The 19,925-nt window shown below is 38.3% G+C and overlaps 1 protein-coding gene and 1 long non-coding RNA gene across 2 annotated transcripts in view; one reads left to right on the forward strand and one right to left on the reverse strand.

The window, feature by feature from the left end:
* The window catches only part of LOC306997815, a 79,689-nt gene that overhangs the window by 50,760 nt on the left and 9,004 nt on the right, over positions 1 to 19,925 (forward strand). The window lies entirely within an intron of this gene.
* The window catches only part of cog6 (component of oligomeric golgi complex 6), a 53,068-nt gene continuing 40,538 nt past the window's right edge, over positions 7,396 to 19,925 (reverse strand). Inside the window, exons 15-19 of the mRNA XM_079611320.1 lie at positions 19,592 to 19,759; positions 19,357 to 19,464; positions 14,155 to 14,208; positions 12,483 to 12,562; positions 7,396 to 8,036 (exon numbers count right to left, since the gene is read on the reverse strand). Of these exons, the coding sequence (XP_079467446.1) occupies positions 7,889 to 8,036; positions 12,483 to 12,562; positions 14,155 to 14,208; positions 19,357 to 19,464; positions 19,592 to 19,759 (558 nt within the window). The 3' untranslated portion in view covers positions 7,396 to 7,888. The remainder of the gene's footprint in view (positions 8,037 to 12,482; positions 12,563 to 14,154; positions 14,209 to 19,356; positions 19,465 to 19,591; positions 19,760 to 19,925) is intronic.

Consider the following 19,925-nt stretch of genomic DNA (forward strand, 5'->3'; position numbering starts at 1 on the left):
CCTCCTATTTTACTTAAGAAGGTAGATCAATGACAATAATGAAAATGTTAATGTAATATGTCAACAATTTCAAGTTCATATAGTCAAAACATTTAGTGAATAATCCTAACTTTCCTCATTAACTGAAACAGGCAGTAACAAGCGTGCATATTACACAACACTCATTCTGATTTGATGAATGTAAAGGGGAGGAGACAGGTGCAAAGATTAACCAGACAATAGCAGTCGAGGAATTTGGCTGCGATGGTGAATTCCTGCAGAAAATTGTCTCGGGCACTTTAGAAAAAGCAAAAAAAAAAAAAAGAGGGCGAACAAGGAGTAATGCATAAATCTATTGCTGGAGATTGAACTAAACTCTGATATCACCTTGGAAAACAGATCAGCATGATTGACACGCTGCTAGACTGGCTGCCTTTCACTTTAATGAGTTAGATATGCAAAAGATCAAGATAGGAATAGGATTCAGGCAGAGGAATGTGTCTGACATCATGCAGAGCTCGTGGCAGCACTGGACAAAGTCCAACAACGCTCATTGATTCAACCACTGCTTCCCATCGAACAGCTTTATCACATCGGATTGAACTTCCAAAATCAGCTTGACCCAAATCTCGACTCTCCTGCACCGTCCTGATTTGCATTCTATTCATGTGAGGAAAGAGCGAACAGGAGGGCGTGTGGCTAAAGGCGCTCATTCATGACGTTTCAGCACATCCCAAATATCTGACCTGATATATCATTTTAAACTATTTTAATTACATGCACTGAATGAAAAAGTTGTAATGACTAATAATTATTAGGTTTAAATGGTTGTTTTAAATTGTTGCATATATGTAATTATTTAAATGGTGGCTGTAATAATAACTTGAAATAATTTTTTCAGACATTGATAGAATTAGATTTTTTCAAACTTAAAAAAAATAAATAAAAGTAAATAAAAATAAAAGCACACTTTATTTTAGTGTCCTTGTCACGTTACATGTAGTTACTGTAATATAAAAAAAAGTATGTACTCTCCTAACGCCTACAAAGTACTTTTAGTGCATACTAGGATGAATTGGGAGGTAGTGCAAAGTGTTGCAAGTGAAACTGATCTCCTGCCAACAGTTTAGTGCATACCGAAAGCAGTTCGAACGCAAAGTAGGACAAAAGGGCAAACGCAGGGCATTTCTGGTTGGAACAGACAGAGAAATGGACGGATGGATGGATGAATAGATGGATATGTCAGCTGTGTGCGCTGAAGTGTTAACCCTAATGGTTCCTCTTACACCTGCTCATGGAACACAACACCTGTTGCACACCGGTGCGGCCGCCATATAACACGTGCTAATGGGAAGGTACGAGCGTGTGTGAGTCTAGTTAAACACGGCCATGTGCTTCATTGCACACTGATACATGCACAAACCCAAACCACCAGCTGGTGTAAGACTCATTAACCCAGAACACTTTCTCTGACATGAGCGGGTATAAATGTTTATAACACAGTTAGATACTTTTTACGAACCTTTTAGCGGGGTCTTGGAGCAAAGGTGTAAAATAATAACTGATAACAGGCGGCCAATCAAAAGAGTCCTGTTCGAAGGTGGTATTTGTGTACTTGAGTTGGAGTCGAGACCAGACTCTTCAAAACATAGACCAATATTAGAGCCAGACTCGGACTAAAGGCCGTTCACACCAAGGGATGGTTACTACAACGATAATTTTGACAATCATTATAATTCTATGGGAATAGGAAAGTTCACAGCACAACTATAACACTAACAACACAGAAGAATGGTAACGATTAAAACATTGAAAGCCAATCATAATCCAGCAGTGCACGCTTATAATAGACAGAACCTTATTGTAGTTATCGTTCTTGGCGTGAACGGGCCTTAACACAAGACCAACCGCAGACTCTCCGGTCCAGATCCAGACAAGACCCTCTAAGTCCCCAAACCAATACCAGACCATCACAGACTAGACCAGTACTTGACCCCCCCCCAGAACCTAGACCAAATCCAGACCCTGCAGACAATATGAGACCCTCCATAATTTGCTGAATAGTTTTACTGATATTATGTTAACAAAAACAATTATTATGCAAAGTGTTTATCGTTTGAATTTGGTAATAAAACTGCCATAATTTGAAAGCCGAGACATAAAAAAAAGGAATTCAAGTTCTTTGCTTACAATTTTCTCCACAAATAACCAATATTTTTTTGGTATTATTTATAGTTTATATGCAATTATAGTGTTTATTTGTATTTTGAGTTTATAATTTTCATATTTGAAGTTGAAAATATATTTTTTTATTCATGTTTTAGTCATTAAAAAAAATTATTCTTATTTTAATTACTGTAATTTTAGTACTTCAATTTAAAGGGAATGTCTAATGCTATCTGACTTATTTCCTACTCATTTTTTGAAACTTTGGCCATGTTTAGAATCCAACTCTTTAACAGCGCATGACGGAGTATTTCTGTGCCAAATACACTCCTTCAGGGTTCGTACAATGTGCTTCGTTCATTGCTCGAGAAAGATTTGACGTTTTGTTTTTAGACTACAAAATCAACAATGTCAGCAAAGAAGTGTGTTTTTGGTTTTGAAGGAAACATAACCTTGTTCAGCTTCCCAAAGAACCCAGCGTTAAGGGAACAGTGGATGCAGTTTGTTTTTCCAGGGCAGCAACGGAGTTGTGCAAGTGTGTTTTTTTTGTTGTTCTCTGCATTTCTGTGACGAATGTTTTATAAACGAGGCCCAGTTCGACGCTGGATTTGCAGATCGTCTGAAACTGAAAGATGTCCAAACGATGAAAGATCCCCGAGATCATGAGTCGGAACCGCAGGCGGTGAGTAAAACTTCATCAAATGTCTTTGTTTTGTTTATTTTTTACTCTTTACAGCACATTGGTCAACAGTAGTTGTGTTTGATTGTGCTTTATAAATCAATTGAATTGGGTTGGAAATCGCCGCACGAGTGCATATAATGTAAACAATACAAACGCATAGTGAATTAAATGTTTTCCAGGGATAATGCAATTATGTGTTGTGTGTGTTTAAATACATTTGTTTAGCTGAACACAATAAGTGTCCATTTTGGTTTAGCCAAACCGCTTGGCAGTTTTTTGTAACCTGTTTTTTGGTACCCTAATGGTGTCTAGTTAAGAATTATTGATGTTGCCGAGGTCAACTAATGTCCATGGGGTTCGTTTGGCGGCCATTTTGAAGTGATGTCAGCGCTAGTGGTGAAAAATACAGATTTTCATATCTCCTGAACCACACAACATACAAAGACAAATAAACCCACTTTTTCCATATAATTCTGACACCAGGAATCAAATGGAAAGGTCATTGACAAGGTAAAACCACTCTTTATCGGTGAAAAACAGGCTAATGTCACATTTTAGGCTCACAACGGTTTACATTTTTCTATTTTGTTTCGCAATAGTTTCCTGCATTAGGCCTGTTTGTCATAGACCCATGAATGGTGTCAAATCATGCGGATTATTGAGGAGAGGTGTGCTCTATCTTTTATAAGTAATCGGGCATACGATGTTCGCCTGGTGGGTGAAAAATTGGGCAAAAAATCCCATAGACTTAACATCGCAAAGAATTTGGCGTGTCTTTTTAGTATATCTATGGGGCAACTTTGGGCAGGTCTACACCCCAGGGGTACAACTTACACCCCATTGTGAGGTATGTTCTTACAGAGCCTGCAAGCCTCTTCAAATGTGGTAACCCATGTTTCTATGAAATCCTCGCTCAGAGCTATGACTCGCCAAAGTTCGTTGCAATGTTAAGTCTATGAGATTTTTTCACCCGCCAGGCGAACATCGCACACCCGATCGCTAATAAAAGATAGAGCACACCTCTCCTCAATAATCCAGGAGCTCGGCTGTTTTCGGAAAGAAGCTCTATCGGTCTTTTATAAATCATATCTCTGAAGAGTCTTTAGTTTGATCAGAAGGATGCAATACTACTCTAAGTACTCAATATTAACATGAGATTGGCAGAAGTGTGTTATGCTAACTGAAATCAAAAAGTTTAAAGGGTACATGTCTGTTTAAAAAAAAATTGGCCAAGGAAACATTTAAAATGTTTGTTTTTTAAGTTTAAAGTAAAACAAAATATATAATTAACTGATAAAACTAACTAAATTAAAATGAGAAATGTTGCCTTTGCAACTAGCTGAAATAAAATATGTTTTTTAATTTAAATTAAAGTTGTACTAAAGTACTCAAACAAGTAGATAAAATAAACATATATAGAAAGACTAAATATAACTACTAAAACGGACAAAAACAACAAAACTACTAAAACTTTAATTGAAATTAAGATGGAAACAGAAAATCTAAAAATAAAATCTAATTCAAAATATGAACAAACACTATAATAGTATATCAATGATATTAAAATAACATTGTTCTATATTATCTACCAAAAGTAAAGTCCATGGGGACTCGCAGCCAGTTGCAACAAACCACTAATGTTAAGAAAGCCCTTAGATAATACCCATACAATTATACCTTATTTTAAGTAACAAAACCCGCCTGCTTATAATACAAGGAGCTCAACTTTCGTTAGCTGGACTATGTTGGTCTGTGTTGATTGTGGGTTTGGACGGGTTGGTAGTCTAGATCTCGATCCACAGCCATGATGTCATCACAGAGTGCAACACCTCAGCATCGACCCGCTTAGATCACGTCTCATGGTGTGACACTTAAGAGCAAAAGTTGTGGTGGGACTGTGCGGCCTGCAGGGATAGACTCAATATGCTAACTACATAGTTTCTTTAAGTCCCCCTAACACATGTGTATTCTTTCCATGTTACCTGCACCCAAACTATCCCTGGTTGTTTGTCAGCTCCAGGACCTTTGTGGAAACTGCAGATTGTAATTGGTGTTGAAGGTTTTCTATACCTTTAGTAAAGGTAAAAAGAGCCTTGTTTTATGCACACCAATTAAAATGTTTTATTAAAAACCCATATTGCCAGCAGTGAATTACCACTTTATGCCACATTCATTCAATGTACAAATGTGGATTTAAACAAAGATTTAACCTAACAATAATAACTGTACCATGTTCTGATGGAGAACCAATAAAACTCTCTCACACACTATATATAATGTAAATGTAAGAAAGAGCAAGATAAAGATCTGGATCTGATGATACACAGTATGCGGAGTGTACAATACAACACACGTGCACTTCTTCAAGAAGATGGAAAGATTTTGGGTATAAAAGTTGCGTTTTTCTTGTTATATGGACGTTAATCATTTTCATATATTTTGGAGCTGCCCAAATGTAACTTTTGGTGATAATGTTCAATTTCAGATAAAAATAAAATAAAATGATGTGTCCTAGTAACATTTAAATAATAAACTATATAAGTGTTTCTAATCCAGATTTATTAATTCATAAAACTTTAATGTAATTCCTACATTGACTTGAATTCACATCTTCTATGACGAGCGTGTTTTTCATTTTGGAATAAAAATTCAGTTTGATATTTATCGGAGGAGTATAAAGTCAGGGTGGTAAAACTGTCTGATATCATTATAAAGAAAAAAAACTTATTAAAGGGGTCATGAACTGGCTTTTTAAAAAAACGTATTTTGTTGTCTGAGTCAACTTATGACGTTCGCTTGTTTTACATTCAAAAACATCAAAATGAATAAGTAATCGGCTATTTTCTACCCTGGTTTTGAGCCTAGCTCCTGAAACGCTCGCTTTTTATGGGCGTGCCGCATTGAAGACTTGGAAGTAAACGCCCACTGCTATGATTGGATAACAGTTTTGCATATTATGAGTTTTGTGAATCGGTTGGCGGGGCTAAACAGGCGTCAATCTTCTTCTGCGGAGGCGGTGTTTGATACCTTTTGACGTCACAGATCCCCACAGATCAGGTTTGAAAAACCTGTCGTTCGATGAGCCTGGTGTCAATAAAAGCTTTTATTGGACTAACAAGGAAGTTTTCAGTTCTGAAACTTACAGGATATTCTTATAGTATGATGACCTTTTATGTCAAAAGCTCAAGGAAAATTTTAATTCTCAGTTCATCACCCCCTTTAAAAGTATTTAATTCTAGTTGAGTAGTTTGGCATACTTTTTTGTTAATGTTTCTCAGTTTTTTTTTTTTTTAACAAAACCCCTTATTGTGAAAATATTGTCAAAGTAGTCATGTGTAGCAACCAACAATGTAATTCAATTACATTTATTAAATACAACTTCATGTTAACTAGTGTAGCTAAGTTACAAAAATGTAACCTTCATTTAAAGTGTTACTAATTAGACTCTCAACTGCAAAGAAAATTATTCACCTTTTCATAATTAAATGTGAAACATTTTTCTATTTTCACAAGTACTGCATGTTTTTTTTTATTGTTGCGTTGACACAGTATTGATACTTTAACTTGAGTTAACTGAAATGCACTTCAGTGTTTGAACACGTCTTGCAGCCACTGAATGTGGAGAAAGCAAAAGCTCTACTCAGACTGACACTGGGCTGCGCACAAGCGTTTTCAGCTGGAGTGCAGCAGGTTTAGATGCTGTGTGATAACCAAAATGGGTTTCCGTGCCTCCCACAGATGTGATCTGGGTTAAAAATAGTAGTCTATATTCATAACCCATTTCACAGTAAACCACACCACAGTGTCACACTTGTACTTCACTTTTCACTAGCTGAAAGCCTGGAGCTGAATGCGAGGCATGTGAGGGGCGTCTGGGCTACGGGCACCGCGGGGAGAGTCCCTTTAATGCGCCCATGTGACACGCTCAAAATATTCCCCCAGATGAGAGGCCATGTGGCCCCCAGCGTCTCTCACACACTGAGATCACTGTAGTCTCCTCACACCCCAACGCTCTTTATCTGTCACCCTGCGCTTCTGCGAGGCTATTCTACTCCGTCTGCCATTCCGTACAAACTTCTATTAATAGTCAGAGTAATACTGCTTTTATTTTCTCCGCTGTTTTTCAGCGTTTTGCTAAATTTAGTTGGGGAACGAGCACTGGCAGGCGTTTTGTCGGCAATTAAAGGATGGCGTGACTGGCCATTGGGCCGCTCACATGAAAGCACCATTGTCTGAGAGAATGCCTTCGACTTTCTCCCCATTGGTCGGGTTCTCCACTGGGTGGCCGCAAAATTTCATTTAACTACCTCTTTCAGAAGAGGCTGAGAAAGGAAAAACAGTGGGACACACAAGCCTGTGAACTTGAGTGCATTTTAATGTTGTTTAGAAACAAATATGATTTAAAAGAGAAGACAGGACAGAGATCGATGGATAGACAAAAAGATAGAGACAGACAGATGGAAGATGGGTGACAGACAGACAGATATGGATGATGACGGAAGGAAGATGGGTGATAGACAGACATACAGATATATAGATAGAGACCAAAAAAATGTGAGAAACACATGAACTTTTGAGTATTTTATTGGAGTTTAGGAAAAATATGTTTTAAAGAGAAGACTGCTTCTGATTACAGACGACGCTGAGTCACATCAGGCCTCTGTGGCGGGGAAAGAAAAAGCCCATGTGAAGGTAATGCAATGACTGTACATGTGATGTGAACAGAATGGTCTGTAGTTTGCTTCCTCAGGCCTGCTAGTGGGGATCTCCATTGACGTGGGGAGAAGATATTAATATAATATTTTTTTCTCAGCGTGAGCTGTCCTCTCCTCTCGCAAGCAGCAGCGTCCACAAAGCAACGTGAGAAATCCAGACCGATATGTTTCTGTGCGTTCGCTGTCACTGGAGTGTCTTTGTTTCACATAATTATTAGTCCGCAGTGAGAAACCCCACCCATCACCTGACGAGTACATGAACATGGTCTTGTGGCCAGTCCCAGGACACGGAGTGTGTTGAGCATCACATCCGTGCTTGTTACAATTTTGTAGTGTGTGGCTCACTTCAGGACAGCAGGGTTTGTACCTGCTGTGGAGATCTGTGCAGGACAGACTCAGCGTCTTTATAGGCATTTGTAGGGTTGGTGACCGCTTTATACACCTCTCCATACGCACGAAACACCAGCTCTGTGGACTGCTTGAAGATCTGCTCCCTGAGAGAGAGAATTATTCTGATTATTATATGCTACATTTACACATTCAATTTAAGTTAACAACATTAAACAATGGTTACATTATATATCACAGTACCCATGTCACCACGTTGGCATTGTAATTAAATATGAACTAACAAAGTAAATTTAATGTGATTAAATTTTTTCTATACAGTTTAACTAGTTAGACAGACATAGATAGATAGATAGATAGATAGATAGTAGACAGACAGACAGACAGACAGCCAAACATACGCTAGATAAAGGAGAGATAGTAGATAGACAGACAGCCAAACATACGCAAGATATATAGAGGGCTAGATAGAGAAGGGATAGATAGATAGCTAGTTAGATAGACAGACAGACAGACAAACATACGCTGGAGATAGATGCTAGATAGAGGAGGGAGGGACAGACAGACATACACTACAATGTAAAGTGTAAAATAATAAAATAGATAGATAGAAAGATAAATAGACGCTAGATAGACCGAGAGATAGACGAGACAGACAGACAGACAGATAGACAGCCAAACATATGCTAGACAGAGAGAGAGATGCTAAACAGATAGATAGATAGATAGATAGATAGATAGATAGATACTACAATGACTGTAAAATAATAAAAAGGAGAGATAGAAACATAAATAGATAAATAGATGAGATAGACAGCCAAACATACGCTAGACAGATAGATAGACACTACAATGACTGTAAAGTGTAAAATAATAAAATAGCTAGACAGAGAGAGAGATAATAGATAGATAGATAGATAGATAGATAGATAGATAGACAGACAGATAGACAGCCAAACATACGCTAGACAGATAGAGAGATGATAGATAGATAGATAGACAGCCAAACATACGCTAGACAGAGAGAGAGAGATGCTAGATAGAGGGATAGATAGATAGATAGATAGATAGATAGACAGCCAAACATACGCTAGACAGAGAGAGAGAGATGCTAGATAGAGGGATAGATAGATAGAGGGATAGATAGATAGATAGATAGATAGATAGATAGATCGATAGACAGACAGATAGACAGCCAAACATACGCTAGACAGAGAGAGAGATGATAGACAGACAGATAGACAACCAAACATACACTAGACAGATAGAGAGATGATAGATAGATAGATAGACAGCCAAACATACGCTAGACAGAGAGAGAGATAGATAGATAGATAGATAGATAGATAGATAGATAGATAGATAGATAGATAGATAGATAGATAGACAGCCAAACATACGCTAGACAGAGAGAGAGATGCTAGATAGAGAGATAGATAGAGGGATAGATAGATAGATAGATAGATAGATAGATACTACAATGACTGTAAAATAATAAAAAGGAGAGATAGAAACATAAATAGATAAATAGATGAGATAGACAGCCAAACATACGCTAGACAGATAGATAGACACTACAATGACTGTAAAGTGTAAAATAATTAAATAGATTGGAGAGATAGAAAGATAAATAGATAGATGATAGACAGACAGATAGACAGCCAAACATACGCTAGACAGAGAGAGAGATGATAGATAGATAGACAGCCAAACATACGCTAGACAGAGAGAGAGAGATGCTAGATAGAGGGATAGATAGATAGATAGATAGATAGATAGATAGATAGATAGATAGATAGATAGATAGATAGACAGCCAAACATACGCTAGACAGAGAGAGAGAGATGCTAGATAGATAGATAGATAGATAGATAGATAGATAGCCAAACAGAGAGAGATGCTAGATAGATAGAGGGAGGGATAGATAGATAGATAGACAGATAGACAGCCAAACATACGCTAGACAGAGAGAGAGATGATAGATAGATAGACAGCCAAACATACGCTAGACAGAGAGAGAGAGATGCTAGATAGAGGGATAGATAGATAGATAGATAGATAGATAGATAGATAGACAGCCAAACATACGCTAGACAGAGAGAGAGAGATGCTAGATAGATAGATAGATAGATAGCCAAACAGAGAGAGATGCTAGATAGATAGAGGGAGGGATAGATAGATAGATAGACAGATAGACATACGCTAGACAGAGAGAGAGAGAGAGAGATGCTAGATAGAGGGATAGATAGATAGATAGATAGATAGAGACAGATAGATAGATAGACAGATAGATAGATAGATAGATCGATAGACAGCCAAACATACGCTAGACAGAGAGAGAGATGCTAGATAGATAGATAGATAGATAGATAGATAGATAGCCAAACAGAGAGAGATGCTAGATAGATAGAGGGAGGGATAGATAGACAGATAGACAGCCAAACATACGCTAGACAGAGAGAGAGAGAGAGAGATGCTAGATAGAGGGATAGATAGATAGATAGATAGATAGATAGATAGATAGATAGACAGATAGATAGATAGATAGATAGCCAAACATACGCTAGACAGAGAGAGAGAGAGATGCTAGATAGAGGGATAGATAGATAGATAGATAGATAGATAGATAGATAGATAGATAGATAGATAGATAGATAGATAGATAGATGGATAGATAGATAGATAGATAGATAGACAGACAGACAGAGAGAGAGAGATGCTAGATAGAGACCCTAAAAATGAAGATTATAAATTAGCAGAATATCTCTCTACATTCAGAGATAGAAAGCAGAGACAGACCCTGACCAGGTACAGGCTCAGTGATCACAAACTGGCAATTGAAACAGGAAGACACAAAAAATCATGGCAACCAAAAGAAAACAGAACATGTGATCACTGTTTGACAGGTGAGGTTGAGACAGAGATGCACTTTCTCCTACAATGTGAAGCGTTCAAAGAAACAATAGAGACAGACAGACAGACAGACAGACAGACAGACAGACAGACAGATAGATAGATAGATAGATAGATAGATAGATAGATAGATAGATAGATAAATATAAGATAGATAGATAAATAGAAAAAGATAGAGGAGACATAGACAGACAGACATATTGACTAACTTTCATGAATCATGTTAGACAGACACTACAATGTAAAGTGTTCCCAAAATAATACAATTAGTAACAATTAAAATCTATTTACAATATATGATCGGTAAATAAACCAGTCAAGGTTAATCTGACAACCACATTTAACATTGTGTCACTGAACAAACCAAGTGAATCAAAACAACACCATAGATAAATGACTCTAGGAACACTGGTAGCCATAACTTGGTACTGTTTTGGTTTTGAGGGTACTTCTGTTGATCTAGCTTCCTGGAAACACATCACACAGGAATCGGCCTTAATTGAGAACTACATAAACTGGCCAGAATATTGCTGGTCGAGTGAGCAAAGACAGTAGAGCTACACAAGGCACTGATCTGGGTTCAGTTCAGGACTAACACTGCCCTCTACAGATGCACCTCTACCAGTACAGACACTACAGCAGTTTTAAAGGTAATTGGGCAATTTATCTACATGTAAACCTTCATCTTATATATAAATATCAGATGTCAGATTAATGATTGGCCTACAAGGAACAGTTCAACCAAAAATATGACCCACACACTTAAACAAAAAATAAATGTATCTGCATTTTTCCTATGCTCTAGCTTGCTTTATAATCTAGCTTTAAGATAGATGGATATATGGATGATAGAGACAGTGGATGGATGGATAGATACAGTATGTGAACAAATCTTTCAGAACCGTTTTGTGAATCGGATAAAGCAATTGACTAAAAAAGATCCGACCCAAAATAACAATTGCTATATGAATCAGACAAGAAAGCTCGGGTGGATGTCAAGATTTTCAGCAAAAACTTCCCCCTCATGAAGAAAGAAAAGAAAGTCATTAAGGTTTGAACAGACACGAGGCTGATTAAATAACGGCAACATTTTCAGATTTGGTTGAACTTATCCCTTTGAAGTGAACAGAACAAAATCTGTGTGTGTGCGTATGGATCCATCCCCATTTAGCTCGTCTTTGTATTTCATGCAGAGTTGAGTCACGTGCGGCGTGTTTATGTGTGGGAGAGAGAGAGAGAAATGGACCAGGAGCTAATTAGCTGTGCCAAGCCCGTGCACGAGTCCATCTCCATTAATAGAGAACATTAACCTGAGGGACAGTGAGTGCTCCTCAAGCCTGTTACATTTCCCAGTAACAATGTGACTCAATGTGTGCGCCTCTCTACCGCTCAAATAGCAACATCGCACTGATGCGCTGATGCTAAAAGCACCAAGAAACACGACAAACGCACCAGAAACCGGTCATGCTCACGGCCGCGTCACTAATGCCTTGACGGCCACATACATTTTATGGGCCAAAACCTTATTTGTTTAGGTCAGATGTGGTTGAGTAATAAGAATAGCTAAACTTGAACTAGAAATTGTAACAATAGTAATGTTTTGAAATGTAATGCTTTGTTATCTGCAAATGGCTGTATTATAGACGAAACGTGTGTGATAAATGCGAGCTGACTCATACTTGATAGCAGCACTGAGCAGGAAGTTGAGCTGCGGCATCACAAGTGTATCAGGAGAGGACAAATAACGGTCAAACTGGACCTGTGTGTAAAACAAATAACACGTTGTTAGACAAAACAGGAATGGAAAGAAAAGAAAAACATTACCTACCCTAGATTTAAATGTTGCTGAATTTTGCAAATGTGACCACACCTTTAAAACCATTAGGTCGCACTATTCAGACTGGATTTGAGTTGTTGATTTACAATTATTAACAAAGGATGTCTGTGATATCATCTAAAAATATATGTGACTTGTGATTTTACCTAAAAAAGTGGCAAAAGGGTCTGAAAAAAAGATTGATAGCCAGAAAAGCTTTGAAAACACTATGTAATTTACTATTCTGCAGGTTGTGTGAGAAAAACAGACAGTTCACAAAGTACGTCAGAAAACATGAATCTACCTGACCTCCCAATTGTAAGCTAGTCCTGTACGAGAGTAGAACTTACACACTACATGAAGAGATACTATCTGAAAAAGTATCAAAGATAAAAGTAATTGTCTCCCAAAAAAAGGAAAAAGAATTGATTCTGAACCGCCTAAACCGAGTCGTTAGTAATTTCAGTCCTAATTCTTACTCGAACTTTGCATCTTCATTGGCTGCCTGTGAACAACGTCTACTTTGACCCTCAAACACTAGTTGTAGCTGAGGCCTGGAAGAGTTTGCTTTGTGCTGTAGACATGTTGGGAAGACGCTGTTTTCTGCACTGTGAAAGCAAATCCACTTTTCAATCAAAAGGATGAGGACTCGAGCCCGAATTGATACGGTAAAATATCACTGTGTGCACAAGTGCTGAGGAAGATCAGATATGAAACTCAGATATGGTAAAGAAGGGCACTTGGTTTCTAAAACAGGCTGTATCGTCGACCAATCACAACAGACTGGGTCATTTGACCAATCAGAGAAGAGTATCCAAAGTTGCTTTGGATAAAAGCATCTGCTAAATGAATTAATGTTAATGTAATGAGTAAGCTCTGAGAAAGGAGGGGTTTAGAGAGACTGAATCCTTCACTGAACCGTTTAAGTCTAAGGATGTCAAATTACATAAATTCCCATTTAAATTAAACAATCAATTATCCGATTAATTGTTAACCATAATCTCTTAAATCCGAAGCGGGAGGAGGGCCAAGTTATCATGTTACTTAACCCCAACACAAAATAGGTGACGTTTTACAGTTTTCAGCTTTACAGTGAACATAGGGAATATGACCATCACTTTACAAGTGCTTTTAAATTTGCTGACAAATTAAAAATACTCTATTTTCATGGCGTGAAAAAAAAACTGCTTTACATAAAAATGTGATCTGTAAAATCTGAACGGGGGAAAGAAAAGTGTGGAAGTATAATCTGTAGTTTCCACGAAAGCCTAGAGCGTGTTTTGGGTCATCAGGTGGAGTTTTGCTGATAAATAAACGTGAATTTCTCAGTCCAGGTAACATGGAAAAACGAGTAAACATTGTTCATTTATATACATTTCCGACACTGTAACAATACAAAGTGGGTTGAAAATCGGCAAAGTGCTTTTGACCTTGGATGCATTTAAACCTAATGTAGGAGACCTCCAAAACAAAATGAGAAAACTTTCAAATAGCATAATGGGGCGCTTTAGTAAAGAAAGAGAAACAGGCCTCACCATTGCTGTTTTTAAGGATGTGCTGTCCATGCCAGGGAGGTTGGCCAAGGGACCCTAAGAGGGAGAAAACAGCAAAACATGAGAGAAGGATACACAGCTACTTCCCTTCAGCTGTGTGAACTGAAACAGCCTGCGGCACAGATATAACACATCAACAAAGAGAAGCAATAGGTGTAAGAGGACAGCTTGAAAACACATGAAGTGAGAGATTTCACATTTCAACCTAATTTGTAGCTGCTTTGTGACGCTGTTGAATAGATGGATTTAAAAAACAAATGAATAGGAGTGAAAACGGACACAAATATGGAAAGAAAAGACCATCTATTGTACAGTGCAATTGAACCACAACAGCACGTCGCCAGGTGTTGCATTATGAATTGAGTTCTGGCACACTTCAGGATGCAGCAGATATGAACTCAAGCTTGTGTACCCAGAATCCTTTATGTTCACACGCTTGTAGAGATTATGGATACGTTTACATTACAACGATATGCTTAAAACAGAGAAGGTTTTTCCGTTGAATACACGTAGAGACGACACCATTATGAAAACAATCCCCATTCACACGGATCCGCGAAAACTAATAAAAAACGCTATATTCTGCTGCCAGGCCACTAGATGGCGATGCAACACTATAGACTGAACACGTAATACGCATGTGCATGACGTCAACGTCTTCAGAGATTCGCGTTTTTGTTGTTTACACGCAGACCGTTTTCAAAAACTTGCATTTCGAAACCAGTTTTTAAAAAGCAAACCCAAAACGCCGTTGTCGTGTAAACGAACGGCCAAAACGCATAAAAAGTTTGGTGTCGTGCAAATAGCCCCTATGACAGCAGTAGACTCTAAAATTTGATTGGATGAGACCCGTTTAAAGTCGTTATTAAATAGCAAATTTACAGAAAGTTGTAAAATGCACATCGACTACATATTACATTAATTATAATTACCGGTAGTCGCTACAAACAACGCAGGTTAAGATACGGGCGAAATCCAGTCACTTCAAAAGGAATCCACACAATTGGGAATTTTGCATAAGGGTGAAACATTTACCCACGCAGGTTTCGCAACAGGTTCAAGTTTTTACGTGAATTTGTCGCGTGCACCAACAGAAAGCTCGGAGTTGTGCTTCAAACATTGCTACACTACTGACAATAAACAATGGACCGTTCAGATCATTCATCACAATGATTTTTTTTACCACAATTAAGGAGGTTTTAGACATTAATCTTTGTGATGCACAACCTCTCATGGCTTATATTATAAAACGGATCATTCTGAAGTTGCACCATGCCTACCAACATGAAGTGTTTTCATTATGAGTGTCAAACATCAACAGAGGATATTAATACAGTCTAGTGGTCTTTTTCTAGCGTATACAATTTGTAGGTTGGTAATGTTTTTAAAATGATGCACTGGACATGAGACACAAAGTTGGCTTTCGAGGGCCTGGTTGATGAATCACGTCTGTTGTGGGCACCAGGAGCCGTATAAAGCCGAGACGGGCCGTAATTACCAGCGTCGAGTGGACAGAGAAGACATTGAAGCAGTCGGCGAGACAGTTGTGTCCTGTGCTGTGTGGACAGCAGGTGTCCAGAGACGCTTAGTCACACGCCAGCCTTTTACGGGGGTGTGTGATGAGGACAGGCGTGGAAATGCCCAGACTGCACTGCTCTGCCAAGACCCACACACACCCGTGCTTTACTTTCAATGCTTCTTGCTTTCTCGCCTGTCTTCTGTAATATAACACCTTGCTTAAAGTGCCGCTACATGTCTGAAAGAGTCGCCAAGTTCACTGGAAACTTGTTCACCTGACAATTGCTCAAACACCCATAATCGAGAGTAAGCATCAAAAAGCCGTGGGAACAACATGAAAGGGCAACAATTCTTGCTTTAAAAGTCATGACGAATAAATTGCGATTTAGTGAGTCAGACGCTGTTTCAAGTGATTCATTGAAGAGAACTGAATCATCAGTGCCAGTTCACTGGCAGAGGAATCGTCCGACTACGCTGGCGTGTTTCAAATTCACTAAAACAAACGAGTCATAAGAGTCATTTTTTGAGAATCGGACTACACCGGTAATGTTGTGTTTTTGATTCATTAAAAAGAACTGGATCATTTGTGTAAGTTAACTGGCTGAAAAATCATTCATTTGGTTATCTGGCAACACTGATTATGCTGTATGTTTCTGATTCACTAAGGGTGCTTTCACACCTGCTTCATTTAGTTCAGTTGAATCGCACTAGAGTTCGTTGTCCCCCTAGGTGCGGTTCGTGTGGGCAGGTGTGAATGCAGCAATCGCACCCGGGTGCGCACCAAAAGCGCACCAAAAAAAGCGCACCGTCTCGGTACGCTTTCAAACAAACTCTGGAGCGGTTTGTTTGTGGTGAGAACGTGATCCAACCTCGAACAGACCCAACTGCCAAAGAACTGCGCATTTTTGGGCTAAACCAGCTGCCGTAGTCAGCGTTGCTGTGCATTACGTCACTGTCTAGCAACATTAATGCACATCTCCTCCTGAAGTGACTTGCGTGCGTGCATTAAAACATTATTTTCAAGCCGCATCCTCACTTCATTCTCAAATGTTATTGTTTGCCTAAAGTGGTGTAGACAAACTATATAATAAACTATGACCAGTTTATGATACAATGATACAATCTGCCCACGCTCTGCCCACGCAGTCGTCTGCCATAGTAAAAAGCGGCGTGTTGTCTGCCGGATTTCCATCCTCTGTTTACTTCCGTCAGTTCTGTTGGAATTTCCCCGCATGTTAATTCTGACCAATCGAAGTGCAGTTATGGAAATACGTTCAAGACACATCTGGCCAACGATTGACGTGGATTTTATCACGTGACTGCATTTTGGTTCGTTTCATCAACTGATTCGGACCAGAGCAATCAGTGCGGTGTGAAAAGGAACCAAAACACCTGAAAAATGCTACAAAATATTATTTTTCGCCCTTGGTCCGGACCAAATGAACCGAACTACAGATGTGAAAGCACCACAAACGAGTCATAAGAGTAAGTTATTGAGAATCGGACTACACCGGTCACGTCGTATGTTTTTGATTCATTAAAAAGAACTGGATCGTTCGTGCCAGATCATTGGCAGAAGAATCATTCAATCTGGGATCTGACTACACTGGCCACTCTGTTTCTGATTCGATGAAACTAACGAGTCATAATTCGATACAACGAAAAAAAAGTCATAAGACTCATTTTTTGAGAATGACACCAGTCACGTTGTATGTTTTTAATTCATTTAAAGAACTGGATAATTTGTGTCAGTTCATTGGCAGAAAAATCATTCATTCAGTAATTTGTCTACACTGGTTGTGCTGTAAGTGTTTGATTCACTAAACTAAATCACAAGTCCTTAATTAAAAAAATCAGACTACACCAATCATGCTGTACATGTGCTTTCATTAAAAAGAACTGGATCATTGATGCCAGTTCATTAGCGGAAGAATCACTGGTCGCACTGTATTTATTATTATTATTATTTTTATTAATTAAAAATAAGAGACGTAATAATCATTTGGACTACACTGGTCAAGCTGTACAGTTTTGATTAAAATAACTTACTCATAGATGTCAATAGTTCAGAACATAACTGTCTTCAGTCAATTTTTCAGGAATCAGACTACACTGGTTGCATGACAAACAAACAAACAAACAAACAACAACTCCTCATAAAAAGGTGTTGAGTTTGAGAATTGGACTACACTGTCGCATTTTTAACTTGCAACAAAGAAAAACAAAAACATCTGGAATGAGTTCCAAACAATAACTGGTCCTCAGTTCCTGAACCGACCCTTACGACATACTTCTGTGGAAAAGATAAGAGCCAACAGTGAAATACTATAATGTTGTTGTTATAGGATCTTCAGCGATCTTAAATGTCTGCAATACACCTTATATAGTACACGATGTAAGAAGAGATGCTGAGTGCTTTCAGCAGTGCCAAGCCACATCATTAATGAACAACAACAAAACAAAGGTAAACCGTTTGCCTGGTCTAATCTGCAAATGCGCACACTGATGTGTACAGGTAATCGTGTTTACAGCGTAAGCTTTATTTTTGTGTTCTTTTTCAATCTCAGGCCATTTCCTGCCATGTGATGAATTTGCCTGAACATCCACGCTCTGTGATTTTATTAATGAGCCTCTAACCATAGGGTAACCATGGTAATAAGGTATAAAGGGATGGAATAGACAATAGAGATTTCAAATGTAAAATGAAAAGAAGATAATAAGGAAGTAATGTGCGCTATTAGTGTGTGTATGTGTGTGTGTGTGTTGGAGGTGATATAAAAGGGGAAACATGGCCACAAATAGTGTTTTGCAAAAGAAAGTTCTAAGAAAACCAAAGGGTTCCTTCCTACTCATTTTTTATTTAATTTCTTTTCCAGACTCTGTCGATTTTTCGGACCTAATTTAACATCCAACTGTTAAAATAAATAACTGCCAGAATATCAGGGTCTGGAACATAAACAGAAAAAAAACTAAAATTTTAATTGTTCTGAACAGAAACACTTATTTAATATTACCTTTAACCGGTTAATAAAGTTATTTTATCTTTCTGTATAATATTTTAATTTGGCAGTCAACTAATCATGGATTCAAATATTACGGTCTATGCAAATGTGAATTTTTTTTGACATGTCAAGTCATCATATGTAGTTCTCAGGGGGTTTTCAGAGGATGTGTGTCTCCGACTGTTAAAGCGTTATATTTAAGAGAATATGAATGGCAGGTAATATCCAGTGTGGTGTGTGTTTCAGAAAACTTTTAAAAAAACTTTAAGAAACACATTCTGTTTATCAGGTCAATCGGCTTTGAATATTCCATCAGATTTTAGAACTGAAACTTTCCTTTTTATACACTCATTTCCCCTTGATGAGAAGCAAGAAACACTCTAAATGTTCAGGCTGCATTAAAAGCATAAAAGCAGCACTAAATAACTGATAATAATCGTCAATGAGCTGCTCTGTGAGGATAATTTCCTTAAAAGCTTTATTTCTGGGTCTTGTGAAGCTGTGTATAATTCATATAATTCCTGTGACGCTGGGAACCTTCTGCAGTTGCTGAGCAAAGCGGAGAGGGGGAGAGTTTTGAGGATTTTAGCACGGTTCAAGGTGTGATCCAAGAAGAAGAGCTGTTCCTTACTCAAATCCTGAGCGGTTTTATATGAGTTCTCACCTGTTCTGCGCTGTGCTGCTGGACACAGCTGTAGATGTGACTCAGTGCGGCTCTGGTCAGCACGAACGTCGCCTGCTCGTTGATCAGAGTGTCCAAGTGAGCCTCGATCTACATTAAGTGACCGATAAAAATAACTTAATAATCGCTTTTCAGTTAGAATTCAGTTTGAACCATTTATCATTTTAAATTGTATTGTCATTTTAAATTCTGCAATAAGTCCATGTGTAATCCACACCTGAAATTCCAGCATTTCCAAGCGTTTGTCGGTGAACTCGAAGAGCGCCAGTGTGGTCTTCATCATGTAGAGGGAGTTGACCATGTAGGTGGCCATATCCGCTGTGCCCAGGTTACTGGCTGAGACCGTGCAGAGCTGCAGCAACGGGTCAAGGATGCAGGACAACACCTGAGAACCAGACAAACTCATGACCTCTGTTTGACAGAAACATAACCAGTGTTGCGGAAAGTTAATGTTAAAAGTAATGTGTAACAATATTGTTACTCCCTAAAAAAGTGCATTACGTAGTTACTTTTTATGGAAAGTAGTGCATTGTTACTTTTGCATTACTTTT

Source organism: Phoxinus phoxinus, assembly GCF_949152265.1.
Source record: "Phoxinus phoxinus genome assembly, chromosome: 4".
Lineage (NCBI taxonomy): Eukaryota > Metazoa > Chordata > Actinopteri > Cypriniformes > Leuciscidae > Phoxinus > Phoxinus phoxinus.